General features: G+C 42.5%; 1 protein-coding gene across 1 annotated transcript in view; it reads right to left on the bottom strand.

The window, feature by feature from the left end:
* Positions 1–16,810, bottom strand: part of Dbx2 (developing brain homeobox 2) — a 29,166-nt gene extending 12,356 nt beyond the window's left edge. Inside the window, 3 exon segments of the mRNA XM_050130958.1 lie at positions 3,012–3,107; positions 16,301–16,777; positions 16,780–16,810. Coding sequence (XP_049986915.1) covers positions 3,012–3,107; positions 16,301–16,777; positions 16,780–16,810 — 604 coding nt within the window.
* Positions 16,811–26,581: the final 9,771 nt, after the last annotated feature.

The following is a 26,581-nucleotide window of genomic DNA, read 5'->3' as shown; positions in this document are numbered from 1 at the left end:
GTAATTATCTAATTAACTCAATTTGCTAGCCTCCTTAATTAAGATTTCAGGTTTTTTTTTTTAAGGTAGCTTTTAAAAACAAGCCATGACCTGCATCATTTCCACAAATTCCCTTTTCATTTTACCTGAGAAAATGTGTTATTTTTTTTAAAATAAGTTTATGAATGTAATATCAAAGATTTTTCCATGCGGTGATTTAGGGGAGGGGCCGGCTTTGACTGGTGCCTTTCAGTTTTCTCGACTGTTCTCAGCGTTTTAGCACAGTGCTGAAACAGCCTATTAAACCGTTTACTACATGTGAGAAGGGCACCGGGCGGATGATGGCTTCCACATTGCAGCGAGGAGTCAAGGCTAAATCTGAGGAGTCAAGTAAACCCCAGTCGGCACGAAACAAATGAACCAGACTGTGCGTGGAGAAGGCCTTCCCCTGGCTTAGCTACAGATGCGCTGCCCCAATCCTGGGCTCCTGGAGGAAGTGAAGTCAACGCTGTGGAGCAACCATGGCAGCCACCAGTTTCATCACTTGTTAAACTTCTAGTATAAACCGACTTTTGGCTGTCCAAGCGGAAACTTGACACAAGTTTACTTGAGCGGTTCATTTTCTTTCTCTCCCTTTTCGTTGCTGCAATGGAAAATAATTTAGCAACTTGGACATAAACACTTATTATTTAAAAAAAAAAGAAAAGAAAACCTAGTAAATTCCTCTAGTAAGAGGGCGCTTCAGATGTAAAGCTCATTAGCCGAGCCCTGGTCATCATGGCTGTTTTTGTGGAATTCTTTATGGACAGCAAGATCCCACCGCGTTATTAGTGACTGCCAATGTGCATGAACATTATAAACAGGAAAATGAGATATTCATTTTGGGGTTATAACTAATAATGTGATACAGCTTCTTTTATTAAAAACACATGCGGGACCTCTCGATGGTCTCAGGAGGCCAGCATCAGGAGGACAGAGGAGTCAAGGGCAGCATGGACTTTCCTTGATCTGAACAGCACTGATCTTTCAAGCCATGTGTTTATTTATTTTTCTTTTACCAACATAAACACAGGGCTTTAAGCCCTGAGGGATGAGCATCATTTATAACAGCGATGCAGAGAGCATAGAGTGTGAAGGGCTGAGAGCTACGGAGAGAAAACGGGACCTGCTTAAAATAATCATTGGAGCTCTTGAGAGAAGGACGCACTCCATTACACTGGCCTGACGCTTTACTTTTCCTATTTATTAAACTGGCCCAAACTTTTCTGTGTTAAAGACTCTTTTAAAACACCCCTATACAATAAATACACTGCACTCTCTTGCGTACCCACATGCCGGGACATCCCTATCACATGAAACTTTGTGTCTATTTCCACACACCTGAGCGGTTAGCACCAGCAACTTTCTAAAGTAAAAGACATCAAGAGGGAGCAAGGGAAACCAAGTGTGAGCCACCATGAATAAACAAAGGTGCCCCGAGATGGGATTTTCAGCATCTGGGTTTGTGTCTCCTCCAGACATTCTTGCCTGCCACTCTGATATCTGGTGACAAATGCTGCCTTAATTTGCACAAGTGCTCAGTCGCCCTCATAGAGGACCACCTTGAAGGAAGAGTAAAAGGTTTCGTCATGGTCCCTCTCTCACTATTCAAATTCAATGCCTTCTAGTTAAATCTACAATTAATAGGTCACTGCCAAAATAGCAGTGTATCCGTCCTGGTTAATAAACAATCGCCACAGTTGATAATGGGCCCTGTGTATTCAGCAAGCCCCTGTATACAGTCAGCTCAGGCACTAAATCCCCTTTCAGGTGGACAGGGCTATATGGGAATATGAGCTGGAATGAGTCTATAAAAGTCAGTTCCATTCAGCGCTTTAGTTTGCAGTGAAGGGCTTTAAATGGTGTCCAGAAATTCACTTGGAATGCGAAGCCGGAGAAAAAGGCTGACACACAGAGCCTGGCTTTATGACCACACAAAAGGACAAATGACCCTTGCCCAAGCCCTCTCGCTGTGAAATGGTCCCTAAAGTTCATCTGCAGAGTGAAAAATCTTGGTTAGGTCGCGTGTGGATGATTCCAGCAAAAGTGAGGATTGGTCACGGGTCTGTCACCCATTGTAGCCACGTCCCAGCCGTGTAAAGGGCTCTGTGGGAAAGTACCGGCCCCCTAAAGAGATGCTCAGAAGCCTGCAGCTCATTAAACCCCAGCATTTGCTGCCTCGCTTGTCGGGAGTCATTTTGTGGGGCAACTGCTCTCCTGAAATATCCATAAAACACAAGAACACATACGGGGCCGGGGGGTTGGAAACAGTCATGGGCTGTGGCTTGCTTGGGACTGGCCCTCACTCCACCCTTACCTGGCGTAGCTGTGTACCTGTGTGTCTCCTCGGGCCTCCACTGCCTGGCTCACCCTCCACCTGTAGATTTAACTGACACCCCCAAAACACGTGCATGCAACACACTGCTCTGTTTGGTTTCTCCTCTTCTTTCCCAGACACAAACGTATTTTTCTTTCAGAACGTTTAGAGACCAGTTCCCTGAAAACATTCCCTACAAGCCTGCTGGCTTTCTTTAGGAAGATAGACAATATTTTGCCCTGTCTTTATTATCTCCAGTTTCTAATTCTTTTCTAGACCTGTGACTGGACTGACTGAGTCATTTGAAGCCGAATGGAAGCAGCGCACAGCGCACTCTTTACCCACTTTCCTTTGCCCTCTTCTTTAACCGAGTGTGGTACAGGCTTCAGAAAGAGCCAAACTGGTCCCTCTAAGATCTTTTATACCAAATGGAAAACAAGCCCTTGCCTTGGCGTGTCAGCTCCGGGCTTAGGGTCGCCGAAAACCCTCTCACAATTGCTCACTGTGCCGAGGTTTGATAATCTCTGGAAACCTCCTGAATAGGGCCGCTGTGATTTTTAGTGAGGCATTAGCTCCTTGCCACTGCACTGCCAATTAGCTTCCCTGAGCACATTAAATCCTGCTGCTTTGGTTTACAGAATAACTGAGGCATTGCTGATGAAGCATTAAAACTTACTTGAAAAAGCTGTGGGGGAGGCAGGGCGCCTGCAGGACCCACCGCAGCAGGCGGAGTAGAATGGCGGGGCGCTCAGAAGGAAGGGTTTGGAAGGCACTGCGGAGAAAGCATTGATCTCATTGATTAACCGTTCCATTTACACAATCTCCAAACCTCCAGCTTTCCCCAAGGCCCTGAGTAAACGCACTCCATTGCCGAACCTTACCTCGGTTCTAACCTGAAGTTAAAGTCATTTTGAAGTGTCAAAGTTCTTGCCAAGTACTTTCCTCGGGATTTGTAGGATGCGGTGGGAAGACCCAAGGCAGTGTGGGTGTAATTACAAATAATGAATAGTGGCTGTTCTTTTATACAAGGCACACTGGAGCGATGTGCAAGGAGCATCTGCAATGACGGACACGAAGGCATCTGCTCTGGTCAATGTGACAGCTTCTGGCCAAGTGTAATCGCCAAGCTCAAATATGGCTAGCATGAGTAGGTACTACATCTTCAGATCAAATTAATTTTAATTCCAAGAGGCTCTTGCGGCTAAGAATTACAATATTAATTGGCATGGTTCTAAACATTCTACTTACCAAGAAACAACCTAAGTACCTGTTTTTTTAAGAGATTATATCACATCCGTGTTCGTTTTTACGTGATATGAAAGGTGAAGTTAACTGGATTCCCAAGATGGTAAGAGCTAACTACTGAACAGTTCCTCAGTAGAAGTATTGCTTTTGATCTTGGTCACTTGTTTGAAAGTATGTAAAAACAAAAAAGAAATCTAGTTGCCTGGAAGCATGTTCACACCGTAGCGAGTCATCCTTAACTCTTTTCTGCTCAGTTTACACAGCACATGCTTCATAAGCTGCTAAGAGATGGTTGTGGGATCCTGCACGTTTGGGGAGGAGGCTGAATTGGGTGTCTAAACAGTCATGAGGGATTATTATTATTATTATTATTATTATTATTAGTGTTCTGACATTTTGACTACACTATCCCAGACATCATAATCACCTTATGTGAATATAATATTTAAGAAAAATTTGAACTCCATTCCTAACTCCACAGAAAAAGAGCTATGAAGGCTATTGTAGACTCTAATAGCTATTATTATTGAGAACTAAGTGCCAAGTCTAGTTAAAGGACATCTACAAACCATGTCCTTTAACAAAGTGCATTTAGTCCAGTACAAATACAAGGTCACCATCTCCTGAAGGTAAGCACTTGCTTTTACCCTGACGTACATAGCAGCATTGCCTGACATAAAGAATCAAATTTTTAAGGATTGAATCAATGGTCTTTAAAACAAAGAACGGGAACTCTTCCTGGCATTCTACAAAAATGGGGACAAAACAGTAACTTTATTCTGCTCACCAGAACACACTCGAATATGGTATCTTTTGAGATTGATAACCTTGAGATCTAAATCTCAACATGAAAATAAAGATTTTTTTTATTATTTTCTCTTGTCATCATGTGGCAATATCTTTCCCTTTCTGGATCACACCAGGGAGTCTTATGTTGATGTCTATACACCCTTTTAAAAACCACAGAATTTTCAGGCTTTTACTCTTACCAGCCAGAACAGCGTGTATTGTTTTGAACAAATTTCTTTCAAAGGTATGATAAAACAAAAAGATTGCCCCCCAAAAACATACTTATGTTATTTGTAGAATCCTGAAGGCTGGGACTGTAAAATTGTAAACTAGTTAGAAATCACTTATCCCTCCTATCACACAATGTTGAGATCTCAATGTCTCTACTTCTTAAATAAAATTCTAAAAGAAAATAAAGTGTTTTACAAATTTGTAACTAAGCAAAGACATGAAATGACAAATTATTTTGATTTTTTAACATCATAAAAATAGCTTCATTACTATTACAAATTGTTCCAGTGTTGACCATAAAGCATCACAGAAACTATAAATAATTTTATATGACTTTTACATTTTGTTTTATAAGAGAAGTACATGAAATCTTCATGTGGTCACCTACACAAGACCTGCATAGTAACACCAGCTGGCATTGCAACATGGATGGGGGAAAATCTCACAAAAGAAGGCAACTGGCAGCCGCCGAGAGAGAGAGAATCGGGCTTCTCTAGAGACATGCTGTCCAATCCCATGGCCATTCGTAAAGACTCACACACATGAGCAGCACTGAAGGGACTCAGCACATGTGTGTGAACATATCACAGTAGTTAAAGAAGTTATGAGATGGAGAGATAGGAGGAGGCATGGGAGCGGTTGAAGGCAGAGAGTATGGGCTGGGATGATGTAGTGATGCAAATAGAGTAGCCATGTAGGAAATTTTCAAAAAACAGGGATTTTTTTAAAGTAGATAACATCACCACCACCACTATACATATATGAAGTACTTTGAAAGTGGCAATGTATTTCTAGGTAGAAAATGGGCATCTTTGAGTTTGTTCTCAAACATTTCTATTAACTTACCACCTCTCCAAAATGAGCATACTTTACATAATTAATCATGGCTAGTGTGCCTTTAGGCTCTTCTTTATTTTTAGTAGGTCAAAATAAGAAAGGAAGAAAGATTCAACAGCATTGCAATTACATGTGTAAAGTACAACATTTACTATGTGATCTGGAAGCATCAAAACTATGTATGAATGACCATCTGGGTTCTGTTCAAATACAGAACATGGGACAAAGTACTGCAAGGCATAAATTAAAAAAGTTTCCTGGTCTTAAGATATAGCCTTAACAATGGAAAAATAATGGATTAAAGTACAATAGTTTACTTGAGACAAGACACCAGTTAAATTCCCGTGTGATAAATGTGAATTGAAATCACTTGATCTAATGTTAGACCAGAAACGGTCTAATTGAACAGTCTGCTACACTGCCATGCGTTGCTCCATTTGAAACTTGTAAGCAAGATGACACCAGAATGTGTAATTACAGAAGTATAATCAAAATCCACGGTAGTAATTCTAACTGGGGCGATAGAAACTGGCTTTTATGCTGCGACATGACTCGGCTGGCAGCTCTATTGTGCAGGGTGTTCTCGCCATTCCGATCACCTCTCAGACACACTGACTTAGCCGGAGATTAGTCAGCTCTTGATTGCTATACATAAACACACCTTATTTAAGCTGGTTTATGTGGAAATTGCTGTGAAATTCCAATTAAGTGCTCTTTTTCCACCTCTGACAGAAGTCAAGTGCCAATCCATCTGCGTGTGTAATGGCGGGAGAGCTGAACGGTCATGGGCAGCATTGAAAATAACACCCGGAGTTGAAAATAGATGTTATGCCTCTCATATTTGTAAGCAGCATGCTTTTTATTTTGAAGTCGTGAATAAAGAGCAAACTGAGGCTGATGAGAGCCAGTGTTAGACTGGCAGATGTGTGAAAAACCTTTAAGCCCTCAGCAACTGCTTTGAAGATGCTCTGAAAAAGGCAAGACAAGGGCAATTTGGTCCTCGATAAACATTTCCGATTCAGCCACCGAAGGCTGGATGCCGTTAGTTCACCATTCATCACAGCGGGCTCCCTGGCTGGTCGCCGCAGTGATGGTGTTTGCAGAGTACTTGTCCTGTGCGGGCCCTGGACTAGCCATGAATGTAGCACATTCTCTCTTCACTCGTCGACATGGGACTTCAAAGGGACAGGCGTCTGGAATGTGACTGAATCCGTTCAAAACTGCTAAAAATGAACAGGATAAATCTTCTTGATCTTCACATAAAAACCAATTCTTAGTTAGGAGGGTAGGGATGTGAGCAGTTACTAGCTAAAAGCTAGAGTCTAGAAAATGCTATTATTGCCAGGATTCCCACGAGAAAAAGCAAATGGCCCGGGGTCTGGCAGTCCAGCAGTCGGACTGTGACTCAGTGGGATGTTTCTGATTCCACAGCACACTGACACACCTGCTTCTATAGGGAACTTACGTAATAAACAAAATAAAATAAACTTTTTGGAATAAAATAAACTGACATCTACCTACATCCTAAAAGTCAAAGCTACACATTCACACACAAAACTCATGAGTCTTCTTTACACACTCTTTTTTTATTTATTAATTCAATTTATTTATTTTATTTACATCAGGACCACAGTTTCCTCTCCCGTCTCTCCTCCACACTTTTTTTCTGCTCGTTTGAAGAAACAAACTTACCACAAAGACTAACTACTTTCAGTGTTTAGTTAAGCGCTCCCAGCTGGTTTAATGATGAAGCACCCCCTTAAGAGAAAACACTATACATACATGGACTCAGCATTAAGCATCCCGCAGTCTAAGACAACTATAAGCCCCACCACAGAAAAACAACTTTCAAACTTTCATTGTCTAGAGCGTTCCATTTTAATTGTTTTTGGGCTATTTGCACTCTTTGTTACTGATAGAGAATAACAACGTCCATCTAAAATGGTGCAAAAGCAGTCCCTGCAAGATGAGGTATCGACTGAGTTATGACGATGCCTCAGAGAACAAGGATAAAAGTTCAGACAATCCTTGGGAGCCCATCACAATCTGTGTGGACTGCCTGTGCACTTGAGAAGAAGGGGGGAAAAATCACATGCTAAGCCAAAATGTAAAATCAACCAAACAAAAACTTGTAGAAAAAGCATAATGGAGAATTAAATTTCCAACGTTTTTATGACATCTTTCAAGTGCCAGGTTCTCAGGCACTTGGAATAAAAAGAAACCTTCACTGCGACTTGAAAATAGCACCCAGTTGAAGAGACTGTCTAGACGAGGGCGGACCCAAAGACAAAGCAAAAAAGGATGGCAAACCGCTGCCAGGAGCAGTCGGACCTAAGAACTACCCATCCTATAACGAGGTGACGTGGGTGTTGTCACCCAGCCCATGTGAACCAATCCATCCGTGTGATCCTGTTGCGAACTTAGCCTTCACTATGCGGGGAAATCGGAAAGTCCATCCCTTACCTTTCTGGTGGTCAGGAAACAACAGAAGTGAACATTTTGGCTTTTGCCTCAAGTCTTTTACAGGCAGAAGACAGCAGGTCTTCATATGAGAATGGCTCCTGAGAAGATTACTCCAGTGAACTGCTACCTGATTGATCTGGCCCTTTAAATCCATGCCAGCTATGACCTGTATTCTAGCAAGTCTCTGCTGTCTCGCTGTGGTCAATTACCCAGATCCAAGAAAATGAGCTGAATTTGAGGGAGCATCTTGTCCTTTATAGAACAAAGTAGGTGTCACACAGGAGACTACTACTGAACAATGACATCCGAAGCTCCCAGAAGGCCACCTCTGTGCAATCGTCCTGAACTCCAGCTATTTAGCACTCTGGGATCGACCCTTACACAGGTCTACTGCAGAAGCTGAGTCCAACAGGAACCACACGATCCCTCTTGGCAGGTTTTAAATGGCCGCAGTGGTCTGATGGGCTTTCTACTACTGAGAGGTGGAGGCTTTGTTCATTCATCTCGGGAACGTCAGATGGTCTTGGTGACTTTCTCAATCATGCTGCCAGCAGGGCCTTGTTTTAGAACTTTCCTGTCGAGTTTAGGGAGAGACTCCAGCAGGTCCAGAGCTCCCAAACCACGTGGGCTTGTTTTCAGAAGTCTCCCACGCATGTAGAGCCCAGAAACCATGCCATTAAAAGGTCAAGATATGAAAGAATCCAAATCTTGATGAAAAGCTCCAACTGAGCACCCAGCCACCAGTCAATGTCAACTGCCAGTCATGTGGATGGCATCTTGGACATGCCACTTATGGAGCATGGACATCCAGCCACAACCTCGGGACAGTCCCATGGACATCCAGCACAACCTTGGGAGAAACTCTCAGCTGAGCTCAGACCACAGAAGGAAGGGAAATGAGTAACTGGCATTTGTTTGTTTGTTTGCTTGCTTGCTTGTTTCTAATCTTACAAAACGCTGACATGGGCTCTTATAGTATTTTACCTATGCTAAACTATAGGAAACATCTTTCACCTCTTTTTATGTCTCTTACCAAATGGCTTTTGTGGCACTTTCCTGAGACCTCTGCTCTGATTTTGAACCATTCTGGAGTACACAATCAGCAACACGAAGCACCTGAATCTAGGCCTTAAAATCACGGGCAGTTGCTTAGGGCTCAAATAATGATACAACACATTAAAATAATCACCCAACTTGCCGTTTATGCCTTGGATAAAGGGTTGGCAAACGTTCATAGACCTGAAGGTAAATATTCTGGACTTTATGAGTCACATAGCATCTACAACAACCATTGGGTTTCTATCTGTAATGCAAAGCACCTATAGAAAAGTCGTAAACTCATAGTGTGACACTCTCTGTCCTTTCAAGATATGCAGGACTTTCTGGACTTCAGACTCAGTGTAGCTACAGCGTTGTTGGATGCTCATAGATCCAGTTTGGGCTCATCCATTAGAAATCTGCTTTCTTCTCTTGCCGAGGTACATGGCTTTGTTCAAAAGGAACTTACTCCAATGCACATTTAATTTAGAAAGTATTCAAGGTTTAAAGTTTAAAAAAAAAAAAAAAACAAGAAATCTGGAGACTTCGGTAAAATTTGTAGAAATATATCACACATTCTACTTAGAATGGCCACTTAGAATTAACAAAATTAATGATGCCAAGATAGCTGCACACAAAACAGAAAGCCAAAAACACTGCCCTCTCAGGAATACTTACTTAAGAGTATACACAAAAGGCTCAACATTCGTGGCTTCTTTTCTTTCTTCCTTTTTTTCTTTCTTTTCCCTAGATACTATAGTTCTTAAACCAAGGTCTAAAATCTTATAGCCACTTTTTGATCTTTAACTTCAGAGAGAATTTTAGTGCCTAAGGTTTACTGTTCACATAACCCACAGAAATATGCCCCTGATCTACTCACAACTAATAGCGGGTTGACAAAATGAATAATGCTATTAAAAAGGAAATGAGTTATGGCAGCCTTATATAAAGTGATGAATCGCTCAGCATTGCCAAGTTAAGTTCTGACTGGAGGCTAAAAGGAATGAAAGGTGGAGATTTCATTAAAAGTGGAAACATTACTGAAAGTAAAATAAAGTACATCGGAATAAAACATACATGGGTCCAGCAGCTATGTTATATGTGAAGGCAAAAATCCAATTTCTTACTCAGAGTGTATAAAACAGAAGAATGATCTAATGAAGTCTGAAATGAAAGCCCTAACAAGCGTTCTGAGATAAAAATCATATTGTTTCATTTTGCCATGTCCCTTTCTATTTTTCTCGGCAAACGCCAGGTGCAATGGAATGAAAACGGCTTCATACTGACTTGAGAGTTGTGTACAGTGTGTGTCTACAGAGGTGTGGGGAAGTGCGTTTCAGAGAAACCTTTAAAGGTGGCCAATCAAATTTACAAGGAGGGAGGAGAAGATGAAGATGAGTTACCTATCCCAGACATGGTGGTGGATCACTAATTTCAGCACTCGGGAGGCTGAGGCCGGAGGAGCAAGAGTTCAAAGATAAAACTTTGTGCAAACTAGAAAAGTTCAAGCTAAAATAGAAAAAAGAAAGCCAAGCCAGAATGGGCTATGCTGTGAGATCCAGTTTCAAAGTTCAAAATAAGATGAATTCTAAAGTTATGGATAATGTCAACAACACAAATTTGATAGCTGTAGTAGTCTGAATGTAATTGGCCCTCATTTTCTCATAGGGAGTGACACTATTAGGAGGTGGGGTTTTGTTGGAGTGGGTATGGCCTTGTTGGAGGAAGTGCGTCACTGTGGGGGAGGGTTTTGAGGTATCCTAGGCTCAGGATACCGCTCAGTGCCTCAGTTAACTTCTCCTAGCCTGCAAGATGTGGGACTCTCAACTATTGCTCCAGCACCATGTCTGCCTGCACACTACCATGCTCCCTGCCATGTTTTTCTTTACAATGTGCCGTGGCCATAGTGTCTCTTCACGGCAATAGAATAAACACAGTAACTTAAAAGGCAGATGGCAGAATAAGTAATACTCTCTTGAAAAGAGGGGCACACTGGTTTAAACATTTTAAGAAAAATTTCCCTCGTGTGCAGGCTTTTGCATCCAAAGAATCAGAAAGAAATTTAGAATACAGTTACTAACCAGAAGTTATGCACAGACAGTGGACCTTTACTGACAAGCCTCTATCATTTCTACTTGGCTAATAACACACATCTTGTAGTAAACAGAGAGAAAGGAGCCAGCACAGGAGGAGGATGACAGTGGAATCTGACACAAATGGATACAGAAGAGAGAGCTACAGCATCTGCTCAGCCCTGGGGAAAAGACAAAGATTATCCTTGGCCATCCCATGTTGCTGAGCACATGTGCCATTCTTATCTGGTGCAGTCGTGACCCTTCTGAATACTGTTTTAAAATCTATGTAATAGTCAAAAAGTTCTAGGAATTCAAGTCATTGGACCTCTTAACCCCCGAAATCCCTGAAGCAGGAACTATATGGAAAGCAGAACTAACTCTTGTCTGCCGCATTGATCCCTACTGTGTTAGGAAATAGCAATGGCTATCCATACAAGTGTCCATTAAGATTCACTTGTTGGAGTGGGGTAGAGTGGTGGTGGCGCACGCCTTTAATCCCAGCACTCAGGAGGCAGAGGCTGGTGGATATCTGTGAGTTTGAGACCAGCCTGGTCTACAAGAGCTAGCTCCAGGACAGCCTCCAAAGCTACAAAAATAAAAAATAAAAAAAGATTCACTGTCAGAGTGAAGTCATGCATCACGCATGTTCAGTCTCAAAACACACACACACAAAGATTCATTTGTCCGAGTAAAGTCACGTATGTTCACTGATGGGAGGTACGTGGGTTCTGAAGTTGGAGGCAACTCAAATGCACATGGACCGTTCCCAAGCCAGATGTTATTTTGTAAAGAGTAAAGGACCTGTTAGGGCTACTCATCATAAAGACTGCCCCTTCAACCTAAAAGTGTTGATTAACTTGGAGACTATTTTTTTTAAAAAGGGGCTCAGAATTTGTCATGGGTTGTATAAGTCATGTTTATGTTAACTACAAGGACATGTTAATCAGGTTACAAAATATGTAGACATACTAAGACTATGGCTCTGTTATTCCTGACAGAAGATACCAGAGGCAAAGGCCAGAGCAAGAAACTTCGTCAGTGGGGCCGTCTGGCTCATTCTGCATCTCATGCTCTTGTGGCCCTGGTTGTGGTCAGCATCATTAAGAGTCTATGGTCCAAGGTTTCAATTAGATAAAAATAAGACTAGAGTACAGTTTAGCAATAAAATCTGATCCATCCTTTGCTGAACACCTGAAACAGTTCTACAGAGTCACGGTGCTGGTGTGTCTCAAGGAAGGGAGAATAGAATACCATTCTGAATGCACGACCCAAGTGCAAGGAGGCCAGAGCGAGTTAAGAATTGGGAGATCAACAATTCTCTGGATGAAACAGTCAGAAAGCATCTTCAATGCGGATGGTAAGAGGTAGCCCCGGATGAGTGACAGAAAAATAGCAGCGCCAATTTTGCTTTTGGGGGCTACACAATACAGCATGTATGTTAAGACAACTTAAAGATGCTTAACTCCCTTACTCAGAATAAACATTTGCTTTCTGATCCTTTTAAATGCACACAAGTGGATTTAATAAACAGCAAGCTACTTTTTAGAAAACAAATGCTTTCTAAATATTTTTAAACAAGTATCATTAAGACACGAAATTATTTGTTACACTTAATTTGAAGAGAATTTTTTTCTTCTGTAAATTACAAGATTCCCCTTTTAAATATAAAAAGACATGAATATTCTAATAGACACAGTATTTTCTAAATGCTGAGGATAATGAAGTCTGAGGATATCACTTTTAATATTTAGAATTTCACTCCCAAAGCCTCCTGATTCCCACTAATAATGAGTCGGAGATATCTTTCTTTCAGATAAAAAGTAGAGGTGACTCTTTATTACCTGTTGTCAATAAGAATGTCTCCCTCAAGCCTTCAAATATGCCCCTTTGGTCCTGACAGCTTATTGCACAAAGCCTCATCCCAAAGTGTTCAAACTTGCTGATTTGGGGGGACAAGGCAGTGAAGCTCTCCTCTCACCCCTGGCCTGAGGAGTTGGAACCCTTTCTCAGCTGCATATTTTTTTCCTGATTTACTCCCCTGGTTGGACTCTACGGGGTCTCCTGAGAGTCAACACAAGACAAACCCGAGGTAGCAGAATGAAGATTGGGGAGCTTTATTTTTTCTCTTTTGGGAGTTCACACACATTTAAAGTGGCACTTAGGACGAGATTAGCAAGTGAAATAATTTTGTTATGGAAAACAATCTCCATGCCAACAGCAATCTTCTGGCTCACTATGAGGATTAAGGCGGCTAAGCACTGTGAAAATGACTGGACCCTGAGAACTGTAACTCCACAAGGGCAGAAATAGGCACTGCCTATTCAGTGACTGTGCCAATGCCTACAACAGAGCCTGACACAGGACGGACCTCAAGTTTTGCGCTATGAATGCGCTATGTGGTGCAATCAATAGTACATAACCAAAATAATGAAGTGATATGAAAATACAAAGAGTGGAACAGACCATCGACGGTAGACAGTGCGATCTATACAAAGCAACTGTGGCAATTTTTTGCAGGTTCATTTAGAGTAGACCACAAATTAAGGTTGACAAAAATAAGTACAGTCAATTTGTTCAAACTATTTCAATCACATTTTATGACTCTTCCCCAAGTCAATACATAAAGGAAAGCCTCAAAACTTATGCTTAAGGGTTTCAGATGTGAGTCAGTGGTAGGGTGCTTGCCTATCATGCTTCTGGCCCCAGTTCAATCCCCACTCCTGACCGAAACCGAAATGAACTGATACTTCAGTGGTTATTTCCCAAAGAGATTGATTTGTTATCTTTGGGGAAGGAGGAACTAATTCCTCTAATAACTCTCCAGAATGTCAGTCATGGGCATGCATGCACCTTGGTATAGCATTTGCTTGCACAGCATGGGCTAGACCATGAGGTCAGCCCCCAGTTGTGGGAGTGACATCAGCCACACCCCCTCACCTGATCTCCAGATGACCCTTAAAGCTACAATCACTTTACAGCTTCGCAACTGCTAGATGAAGGAGTTCCTGCATTCACAGAGACAGGGTGGCACCCTTTAAAATGGAGGCAGTGTTTATAAAACTGCATACTTTTGAGTGTAGATCCAGTTTTAAGCAGTATATTTTTGGTCACGGATCTACAGAGTTCCCACACACACACACACACACCTTTAGATATTTTTCTAACTTGAAAAAGTGGATGCTTTCTTCACACACAAAAAAAAGCATTTTGAAACAAAGGGTTACTTGTTCATATTAAAATTAACCTAGGGAAAAATGGAATCCTCAATGAGGATTGAATTTGGCAAAACATACATCTAAACTATAGTAGAGTATTTTAAATTATGCTCTCTTAATTATTTTTAAAAACTCATACTTTGCATTTGGACACTGGAATAAGTATACCAGAATTAATGTGTTCTTGTAACATAAATAATGTTGGAAACCCCTTCTTCATTAATTACAATATTTGGAGTGAAATGAATATGTATATGAAATGATTTTTGTGGGTTACTAAGCTTTCTGAGCCAGTTTTCACTTAATTTAACACCTGAAAAGTCGACAAAGGTTACAAGTAAGTAATTTTGCATGCCTAAAAGTCAATCACCAGTAACTTAAGAATTCTTTAAAACTAACTTCTATGAACACAATTCTAAACCTACAAATCATGAAATTGTCCTGAAAAAAAAAAATGCTCCAGGACAGGAACCAAAAGCTACGGAGAAACCCTGTCTCGAAAATCAAAAAAAAAAAAAAAAATGCTATTTGTGTGACATTATTTACTTATTTGTGGTCATGTGAAACAGTCTCACACATTTCTAATATATAATATTTCAGAAAGAGCTGCATTCGCACCTCCTAGGCACACAAACACTTCCAAGGCACATAGACCTTGCCTTAGCTTGAGCTAGCTCCTCTCCCAGCGTGCAGAAGGCTTCCTCCGCATTTAGGATCTACACCGCGTGAATGAGGCCGGTGTTGATAATTTCATTTGTTCCATTCTGTGAGTAGCCATTCCTAGTGGAAGACCACGGCAGGTTCTAAACACGCTCAATTCTATAAAGCCATTAGCAATAAATTTGATCTGGCAGTTTGCGGGGACAATAGAAACTGCTGAGAGGCGTGTTAGTCATCCCGGGCAAACCCACCGGGATTAAAAGAATGAGTTAAGATCGTCTAAGGACGCAGTAAATAATAAAAATAATAATAACAATCCAGTTGGATCTCAGTTTCCCAATCACTAGGAGATTTTGTTAATGTCAGGCCTCTGCTTTACCTAGTATTTAACTCAGCTGCCCACACTACCCCTCCCTATCCCACTAGTTTGGTTTTATTCAGTAAAAATAAAAATATTTATTTTTATATAATTAATATACAATATTTTCAAATATTAAAAATCAATTAAGTGGCCTTTTTTTCCCAGTAAAGTCCTGTTTATAGGTGAACTTCCTACTTTAGTTTCCAATCCAGCAGTTGACCAGCTAGCTCACAGCGATGCAAGCCCGCCTTCATCTTTACACCTCAAGAGATCCAAACTCTGAACATTACCGGAAGTCCAAAGTTCGCGAAACACTTGTCAAACCTTCAAACCCCCTTCAAGACAGCCTCAAAGTCCCTGGCGCTAAGTCCCAGGACGACCGCAGGATGCAGTGCTGACCTTGGGGACTAGAGCCAGCCTGCTAGAAATACAGAGAATCCCCGAGTATCCCCGCTGAGACCAAACTGCCCAGGTAGCCCAACCACCTGTTGAAGAAGGAGGCTAGGAAGGACAGGGTTGGATGGGTTGGAGAGAAAAGATACCAGAACTGGTGTCCCTTCCTGACTCCACAAGTGGCAAATGCACCCCACCTCAGCCAGCTGCAGTGGACCAGCCACCCCGGCGAGCCTAGCTCTCACTGTGAGCTGTGCCTGCCTGAGGCTCACTGGCTGAGACTACTTTGGCGAACGGGCTAGAGGCAGGGCTAACCTGGAGCTAAAGTACCCTTAGAGTTGAGGCTCCCCTGAAGCCAAGGCTTCCTTGGGTCGAGTCGAGGCTCCCCAGGGCTAAGGTTCCCCTTGACTAAGGCTCCCCTGGACTGAGGCTCCCCAGAGCTGAGGTTCCCCAGAGCTAAGACTCCCCTGGATCGAAGCTCCCCAGGGTTGAAGTTCCCCTGAGTTGAGGCTCCCCAGAGCTAAGGTTCCCCAGGAATGAGGCTCCCCAGGGCTGAGGTTCCCCAGGGCTGAGGCTCCCCTGGACTGGGGTTCTCCGAGCTGAGGTTTCCCAGATCTGAGGTTCCCCGGGGCCGAGGTTCCCCTTGAACAAAGCTCACCTGGGGTTGAGGACTGGAAGGCACTGTCTTGGTCCGCTGGAGCACGGCTGGGCATCTGAAAGGCCCAGCGTGCACCGTAGGGCCCGGCCGGGCACAGCTTGAGCGGCACTGGGCTAGCAGGCAGCGACCGCAGCTGCGGACACTCGGGACCCGGCGAGGGACGCGGGGGCGGGGGTGCGTGCGTGGGTCCGGCCCCTGCACGCAGCAAGTTCTCGATCAGGAAACTCTTGCCCAGGCTGCCGAAGCCCGGCGAGGGGAGGCCGAGAAGTGCTGAGGACGCCACCACATCCCAGTAGGCTCCAGCCTGGGCCGCCACTGCGCTGGGCAGCATGATGCGCGCCCGCTGCCCTGGGAGCCGCAAGCAAGTGCGCGGGGAAGGGACCGGGACAGGACCGGGGAAGCGGGGTGCGTCCCTGGCCCTCGGCGGCACCTCTGGCAGAGTCCGGGAGCAGACTGCAGATCGGGACCGGGTTTTCACACCACGACGGAAGGTGTGTCCGGCCCATTCATTCATGTCATCCTGCCCACAAAGTGACAGATGCAGCCAACAATGAGGGCAGTGAGAGTCCGGGCTCCAGCGAGGGGAGGGGACTCTTGCTGAGGAGGTAGGTGGGCGTGGAGGGGACGGGAAAGGGGCGCTGCCACTCTGCCTGCCAAGTCTTGACCCTGGGACTGCAGCCCTGGGCTCTCTGGTATTGGTTATCATGAACTTTTAGGGGATATGAACTGGGTCGCTGGAGAGTGGAAAACGTTGACATGGGTACCAATGATACCATCGTTTGCAGATTATAAGGGTACCTCTGTTTTAAGAAGAAAGGAAACAGTTTTTCTTGAATATTTTACAAAATTTGTTTCCAATGCCTTTTAATAAGGTACGTTTTAAGGATTCTGGACAGAGGTGGCTACAACTTCAGTCTAGAGAGATGATGTAATCAGTTCTGATCTAACGCAGAGCTTGGGGCTGAGGAGATGACTCAGTGGCTTACAAAGCTTGCTGCTCTAACAGAGGTCCCCCAGTTCAGTCCCCAGCACCCCCTTGTAACTCCAGCTCCGGGGCGCTGGATGCCTCCACAGGCACCTACACACAAAGGACATTTGATTTTTTAAAAAGATCTTATTCCATAACCATTGCCAGTGGGGTGCTTTTCTAAAGAGAGAGGGAGAGATGAAAATACTACATTAGTTTGAATTACACTGCTCTTTTTTGCCTGGGGGAGGGGGGAAGCATCTTTAGTTAACTGTTTGTCTCCGGAGAATGGCCAGATGGAATGTGTGTGTGTGTGTGTGTGTGTGTGAGAGAGAGAGAGAGAGAGAGAGAGAGAGAGAGAGAGAGAGAGAGAGAGATATCTTTTAACTACAAGACTTTAAAAACCTCTGATTTTGGAAACTGTCAATGGAGTGTTGAAACTGTGACTCCAATTAACACTTTCTCTCTTCCCTAATTTAGATGTATTTATTTAGGATAAGACTTTATTAGTGTTTCTGCAAAGTTTGCAGTCATATGTCTGGTTTGATTTCTTGCCCTAAAAATAATTTGGGCTTGGGTTCAATTTACTTAAAAGTCTGTCATGAGTTGCCAGATTTAGGAAGCTAATTCTCCTTTTCGGATTTCATCTTTTAGGGGCTGTCAAGATGGTTCGATGGGTAAAGACACTTGTCATCAAGAACAATGACTTATGTTTGATCTCTGAGACCCATGTGGTAGGAGAGAACTGACTTCCAAACTTTGTCCTCTGAGTTCCACAAGTGTCATGGAATGCAGATACACACACACACACACAAACACACATGCGTGTGCGCCCCCCCCACACACACAAGCACTCTCACACACACACCCTACGATCATTAGTTGATTGCTGTTGTTTCAATTCATCTTTTGGCGAGTTGGTTACTTTTTGCTGACACTAAATATGTTCAATACTTTATAAAGATCCCTCCTCAAAGATCACCTTCAATAGTCGAATTCATAAAGTTGCCATTGCTTTCTAATAAGATAGACAGTTTTGTCACAGTAGTAATGTGAACAAAGTTATTTGTTAGACTGATGTATATAACCTGTGTACATTCACTTATTTATTTAGTCAACAGACCTTCCTCGAACATTCAATGTTTTGAGCATGGCAGCCATTCTAGGAATACGTAGAAAAGATCTAGTCCTTGTCCTGTAGGAACTCTTAGCCTTGTGACAAGGGCAAAGCAATAGGTAAAGAAGGACTTCATGCTTGCGGGAATGTGTGAGAGGGAACCTTCTGGAATTCTTCCTAAAACTGAGCCTCCAAAGACCACAGAAGTATTTGAAGCAAATATATGGAATTGTGACAGTTGAGATGAGCGGTGGAGGAGAAGTTAGACCGTCACTATTGAGACTGTCACTGTCTCCTGTACTATGGTATCGTCCATCTCTCTCAGTGTTTGCAACCAAGCATGGTAGCAAATATTTTACCCATGGGAGCTCATTTATATTTTCACATTACCATGGAGTTGGTACTGTTATTTATCCCAGGGTTGCTGACGTAGCACAGAGACAAAGTGTCCTGGGGCTAAGCCAAATCCCAAGTAACAATTCTACAGCTTCACCCTCAACCATTAAGTTTTACCATCTCTCTCTTCAGGAGCCTAGGCACTGTGCTGGGTGGTCACCTGACCACTTCTTCCTGCAGGTGAGGATGAAAAGCAGGCCATCATTTTTCTTTAGAGGATAGGATCAAGGAAGATCTGAGTCCAGACTGACCGCTACGTCAGCCAACTTTCTCGCCACTGTTGGAGAAATCTAGATACAAAACAACAGTGAATTTAATAAAACTAATGAAAAGAAGAAATAGAAGAGACAAATGTTGCAAAGTTGAGTCTATGACTAAATGTGACAGAGCTCTGAAGTGGGCCAGGTGCCCACTCACCAAAGGACATTTGGTAGTTTCTGGAGATTTGAGGCTCTGGCAGAACATGTGGCTAAACTATCTGCTGGCCTTAAGTGAGGGATTCCACTAAGCATCCTACAATGTTCAGGCTAACTCCCACAGCAAAGAACGGTCTGCTCTGATACCCAGCAATGCCACAGCCAAGAAAGCCTGATTAGAGAGGACAAAGGGATTGACAGGGTTGCTTCTGCCTTTTGTTTTGGATGACTCAGAGACAGTTCTCTTGGGAGCATGAGGAACTGAGGGATGGGGATCTGGTTTTATATGGGGGAGGTAATCAAAGATGAGGAGGGAGGTCCTGTGGCATTTATGAAGTCTTCTGGGGTATTTTCGTGGTGGGAAGAGAAAAGAATCAAGAAGAAAACACAGGGGAATGCCAACATTTAAAGAGACAGATAACCTAACAGCAACTATGAGTAAGCCTGGAAAGCAGCAAGGACTTGAAGATAGAAATTGCTACAGTGCAAGCAATGAGGCCATGAGAACTCTGTCTTTATGAATGGATGAGTACTCGTTATGAAAAAACTGGAGGCTTCATGTTCTCTATGTATAACCCTCACCCTCTCTTTGCCTTTCTGCCAGGGGATGATGCGTAAAGGCTTTGGCAACATGTCAGAACCTTGGCTTTAGTCCTCCTTAGCCTCCAGTACTCTGAGAACTGTATTTCTTTTCTTTACAAATTACCCAGTGTGTTGTTCTGTTGTAAAATCAAATAGACTAAGACGGAAACTAAGAGACAGTGATGTCATTGAGGATGTTTCAAAGAGGAAGGATGGGAGGCCTTGGTAAAGAAAAACTGCATGCTTGGTACTGTCCTTTATTCAAAACATAGGCAGGCACAGTGTATCTATCTAGCTTATAGGCTGGGTCATGGCTGATGAAATCCAGGAAGAAGTCATTCATTTCCCATCCTCTCGCCCCCTTCTAACAATCCACAAGCTCTTTCTTTACTTGCTTTCAGATGTAGGGATCTAGCTGAGGACCACAAAAGCCTAGGGAATGGTGATGCCTGAGGTGGAATTAACCTAAGACTCTCTATGTCCACTGAAGACCAATAAGTAACTCTACCTGTGAGTCAGGACCATTGTGAAAAATAATTGATTGAGTGGCACTGTCAAGACCTTGGGATCACTTTATAAAGTATATCCTTGACTACTCTAACACTAACCCTACAAATGCCTCCCAGACCATAAAGAGCAGCTTAATCCTTAGAGACTCAAGCAAGAACTTTTTCAAGAGGAAGTAAACATTTTGTTGAGGATTAACAGAATGGAGGAAAGTGATAGGAAAGAGAAAACAGAAAGAAAGATAAAGGGAATATTTGGATTAACTTCTGGGGAGAACCACCAAAAAAAAAAAAAAAAGGTTCTATCCAAGCATAGCTAGGTGAACCAATGAGATTACCTGGGGTTACTTTCAGGGTCAGGAGTGAGGCATGAATTGTTGAAGACATGTCCATTTCCTTGCCAACAACCACTGATTCTCAGGGAAGACTGGGACTTCATGCTACTTACGAGACCTTGGTAGGACCACTTCACGAGCCCTTCGTATCTTGGTTTGTGAGTCCAAGGGCCGTATGTCTCCTCCATAAGGGAATTGAGTGGCTCCAATCTTGTGAGCTTCTTCTGTGTGTGATCACAGCTGCTGGTCTCAGGATGGCAGTGGTCATGCAGGGGCCTGACACAGCAATCTACCACAGGGAGTAGAAAGAAGAGATAAATATTTATGATGAGGGGGAAAGAGGCCATTCTGAAGTGAACTGAAGCAAAGCAGAGATGGAATTTGATGGAGTAAGGCCCTTGTCTTTAAAGGCTGAGAGAAATCAGCATTCATAGTTCATATGGGACAGTTTAAATCGAATGAAAAGGAGCCATACTGTCCTTGCATGAGAGAAAATGGGGAAGCATGGATGGATATGGGGGTATTGCTTGTGCCCTGTGGGTACTATCTCCTTGGTGAATAAGCTGTGGAGAAGACAGAGCTTTTGTTGAGAGCCCTGCTTGAAAACCACCTGTTCCTGATGTTTCCTTTGTGTAGTGGGTCAGTTTCCTTCATTGTCCAAATTAATGAAGTTTCCTTTTGTTCCGCATCCTTTATTCTCCTCCGTTATGTTTCTAAGCCCAGTGATGCTATTTGTTTTCCTCACCAGATGAGAAGTGACTTTTGAAAAAGCACTTTGGAGCATCTCCTTTGTCCCTTGGATTCCTGTGCTTTCTGTGAGAAGAAACCTGGTAGAAGGGACTGAGAGAAATGCTGAATTATCTCAAGATCCCAGCTAATGACAGCTGCAGGAGTCAGTACAGCCCAGAGTAAAAGATCCAGCCAATGGACCCAAACTCGTGAAAAATAGCAAATGATCATGATTTAAAGCCAACAAATTGGAGGTGGGTTGTTATTCAAATTGTACTAAACACCTAGGATAGTGATTTTGCCTTTCCTTGAGATCAGTTTCCTTTTTGGTAACGATGCAGTTATCTCTACACAGAGAGCTGTCGCACGGCTTTTTGTTTTAAAACATCTTTTGCAGAGGTGCCACTATTATGGGATCCAACTACAGTCATGGTTAGCATGAAGTTCAAAATGAGGTCATTTGTTGAGGGTGGGGCACGAGGGTTAAAGTCAGTGTTAGCGAGGAGGAGAACTGGAAGAAGCCTGGCTAAGGCTTGAGAACATGAGTTGACAGGAGCCTTATTGTCTTGCTTTTTTCAAAGTCATTAGTGCCTCATCTTCAAAAGGACCTACACGTTGAAGACACAGTGACAAGCTATCCAGAGTGAGTTCTGCTAGCAAGCTTATAGTCAAAGGGGCCTAGATAAGACAGTGTCACTGAAAGAACTTACAGTGTAGGCTGGGGAGGAGAGATAGGAGAGACTGGACACATCTTGAGAAGGCAGGGGCCCGTGATCTGAGTGAGACACAGGCTTCGAGTATCAGGAACAACATCATAAAATGATTATTGAATAAATGATCGTGATCACCAGGAACTAAGATTGCCAAAACCTGTGGCTAGAGCCTCATCAACCCAACCAAAGTGGAAGAACCTTCTAATATTGTTTGGCTACAGGGACATGTCATCCAACTGTCTTTTAAATGTTTGTGTTTTTAGCCATAGATTTGCACTGTTCCTAATCTTGGTCAGAGAAGCTTCGTATTGTTGGGCAGAGTTGTGTGCAGAGACACACAACTGTTCTAGATGCTGATACTAAGCAATTGTGACTGCTTCCGCATAGGTAAAGCATCTCTATCAACACTCTCCACCCCTATCCCAAGGCTCAGAGAACGTCGTGGATAAGAGGGTATAAAGAACACAAGAGTCAAAGGGTGGGGAGGAGAGCTGGGAAATCTAACTACACAGCTTCTGTGTTTCTCTGCATGAGATCAAGCCAGTTAAAGGTCCACCGTGGAGTTGAAAGGTGGTCCCAAAGCTCCGCCCCTAATCTAAGAGCTGTATGCAGTTGGTGGGAGAGAGTCACTTTTCTTTAAGGAGTGATTGCCAATGTCCCATTTGAATAACCTCATAGCCATGGACAAACACACAGCACTGATTAGACACAATGTTTTTTTTTTTTTAAAGAATTCTTGAAGCTGTAAAAGAGATCTATTGGATAAGGGAGGCATGTATAATTAAGATACGTTGTACACATCTATGACATTTTTAAAGAAAAAAGTCCTAAAGAGCTACCTAAAGATTCCAAGGACCAAGCAGTTCAAATTAGTGGGACTGTCCAGTATACAGTCAAGGGAGGAAGTGACAGGCTAAGGTTTCAGAAAGTTAGAGACATCTGAGGCCAAGGCATTAGATGAAATATCCCTGGAGAAACTGAGTCACCAGGGATGCCCAGCCAGCTTTCTTACACGCAGTAGGAAAAGCAGGCTTGATGACAACTCCAAAGCTTCGATCTCAGCATATTGTTGGCAAGTTAATTTTCCCCATTTGCAGTTCAAATGCTGGCCAAACGCTCTGATGAGACGTCTGCACTCGGATCTAGAGAAGCTGTGATGACTTGATATAAATTATTATGGAAAAAAACCACAGTGTCCAAAGACATGGACTTTCATAGCAAGGAAATAGAGTTTGGTACATGAAAACAAACAGCAACTGTGTGCATCGTCCACCACATACACAAGACTCTAATGCCATCTCTACACGATGCCTGTAGTTTCAAACCTCAGCTGTAGCTTCAGGACTCCATAACACAGAGAGACGCATGCTCAGAAATGTCTGAGTCCACTTTTGTGACACAGTGAGCTTGGAAGATCTTGTCATCTAAGAAGAAAGGAGGCCTAAGAGCACATGGAAATGGCACAGGGACCAAACTAAAAGATCTCCTACTGGTACAGTGAATGACTTCTGTGTTCAAACAAATATTGACTATGGCGATCTAAAGCCACCAAAGAGTTTTAAAAGTCTGTGAGTTCATGATACTTAATAATAATAATAATAACAACAACAACGATATCAAAACGTACCACTTCCTTTGCAGTATTGAGTGCTAAGGTACTAATTCAGTAGCGCACACACTAGAACGATATTCTGTACTGCAGCATAATCAAGTAATTGATAATGGTAACGACTTCTTCACAGAAGACCCTGTATAGATGAAAACAGTGCAGAAGTAATGACAGATTTAGTGTCTCATCATTACAAAAAAAGAAAGATGGATCAGGCATGTGACACTTTGAATGTGTGAGTCGACTTCATCTGATAAGACAATGCAAAGTTACATGCTTCCTAAATGGTCTTTCTGTCACAGGCCTTCCACTCTAAGTTCCGTTGTGTGACTTATTTTGACCAAGTAGATAGTAAGCTTAGGATTGAGAAGGCATTGGAGAGTTTCTTCTCCTGTCCTTGGACCTACACGGGGTGACACAACATGGCACAGAACTGATTCAGCTGAGATCATCCTAAACCAGCCAGATCCCAGCCTCCCCTGTAGTCTTGGTGAAGTTTTTAAACAATATTTGGATCTGATCATACCTCTTCAAGTAATGCAGAGAATAGAAAGGTGGGTTCATTCCTTGGGGAGACAGTCTCTAGAGGCTACAATGGGGGATCTTCTAGGCAATGAATAACCCATTTCTTGATAAATTCTGTGAAAAAGTGAAAGAGAACTGTTAAAGATTAAAGAGCGATCTGAGCTCTTTTGATAACTTGAAACAGGTGGGCTTGGATGCTCACTGGAACAAATTAATAGTTAAAGAGACAATTAAGGACATTTGAGCTCTGGTTAAATATTTGGTGCTATTTAAAACTTACTGTTTGGTTTCAGATGTAATAATGTATTGTTTTTGAGAGTCTGTGACAAATGAAGTGGTGTGTGTGTGTGTGTGTGGCCAAGACAATTATATTTCAAAATAATCCATGAGGCTAGAGTAGTAATCAATGAAACAGGAAGTTTTATGATTGTTAAAGTGAGACAGTGCTATTGATCCATTAAACCATTTCTCTGATTTTGTATATTTTAAATTTTACACTATAAAAATGAAAAAGTCCTTTTACAGCTACCAACCATTACCCCCAAATAGCTGCATCTAATGTTTCCTGTATATATTCCCAGATTTTCTTGACCACACATGATGGCAAATCCCATAGAAAAAATATGTAATCATTGTGTACAAGACAAGATTAAATTGAACAAAGTAAATCCTACAGATGTTTATTTGCCTATGAACAAATATTCTAATATTATGTGAATAAATGTATAATTAAATGGAAGGGATAATTGGCACTTACAATCTAACTTGTCAAATTTAACATTCCACTAAGATATTAAAGGTGCATTCAAATATTTTTATATTAGTAAAAATTGTCTACAAAAATATATACCCCATTCATGAATAAAATAAAATACATTTTAGCATGATGGATAAACAGGTCTTAAAGATGTATTTTTACCCTTTATCAAATGTCTGTTTAGTTAATTGTGTAAAGGAGTCTAATGAAGGACTTGCCACGCAAGATCATTTACCCTTAAAATTGTCTTCTGAGCCCACTGCTCTGGCCATGGCTGCCTACTCCCTAGTAGAACCTTTTCAAATGTCAGTGGCTGCCCCAGGAAATCTTACCACATGTAGCTCTGTCCAATCAAATGCATAAATAATTCCAAAATTTACAGTTACATGCCAGACTTGCCACCAACAATTTTGCATAAAGGATTTTTGGCATACATAGGACAATATCTAACTGAGACCTTGAACTGATGACTGTCTAAATTCTGACAAGAACGTAAGTAAGAGAAACCACATTTGACAGTCTGTCTAAGGAAAACAACCGTTTCTATTGCCTGAGTGGTACTGCTTTGGTTGTCCTACATTCTTGCTTTAGCTTTCAAGAATGCTATGGATCTGTACCATGCTGAATTATTAGAAACTCATCAGCCTAAGGAACTGGTCTGTACAGGCACATCTTTTGGTTCTAGGTCACACAAACCTTAGGCCTGGTTATTTGTAACAATCAAGAAGTGGTTTACTACAGAACTTGAGGTGTATCTTCAGTTAACATCAGAAGATTGTTTTTCATAACCACAACGGACATTATAAAGGATTTTCACTGTTATGAACAGTTCCAGTAGTAGAGATATGTATTCCCACCTTTATACAAAAGCCTATAGATTCTAGAATGGAGCCCCATAGCTTAATTCTGAACCAGTCTTATCATCAAAAAGAGCATTTGCCTTTAAAATGCTCAGGTCCAGTCTGCCTTGGGAGCACACCAGTTGTCTTGAGCCTCGGCTGCTGACTGGTTACTAATACAGTCTGTGGACAGATCCATCCCTCCTAAACCCACCCAGGACAGCACATAGTCCTGGATTTGCAGCAGCGCCAATGTCCCCAACATAAAGTTTCTTACAGTGAATGAACTTGGACGACTGAGCTGTAAGGCATCACGGAGTTCATAAACAGTGTATACTGTCTTCGTAACAACTTGCACTTGAATTGTCGAAACATAGCATGGAATTCAGCTTCAGGGCTGTTTTCGCAACTGGTGTTAAGTCTATGAGGGTTGCCTCTGTGTGAATCAGCTTCCCTGCTTATTAAAGGCTACCAACACTTAAGAAAAAAAACGCCATAGTTGAGAATAACTAAATACAATCAGGCTATTTTGCATTTATTTATTTATTCATTTATTTATTAAAGATTTCTGTCTCTTCCCCGCCACCGCCTCCCATTTCCCTCCCCCTTCCTCCAATCAAGTCCCCCTCCCTCGTCAGCCCAAAGAGCAATCAGGGTTCCCTGCCCTGTGGGAAGTCCAAGGACCACCCACCTCCATCCGGGTCTAGTAAAGTGAGCATCTAAGCTGCCTAGGCTCCCACAAAACCAATAGGTGCAGTAGGATCAAAAACCCATTGCCATTGTTCTTGAG

This window comes from Alexandromys fortis, unplaced genomic scaffold, assembly GCF_014885135.2.
Source record: "Alexandromys fortis isolate MF-2015 unplaced genomic scaffold, M_Fortis_MF-2015_v1.1 scaffold_28, whole genome shotgun sequence".
In the NCBI taxonomy this organism is placed as follows: domain Eukaryota; kingdom Metazoa; phylum Chordata; class Mammalia; order Rodentia; family Cricetidae; genus Alexandromys; species Alexandromys fortis.
The sequence above is the reverse complement of the archived record's forward strand: the minus strand, read 5'-3'. Positions and strand labels throughout refer to the sequence as shown.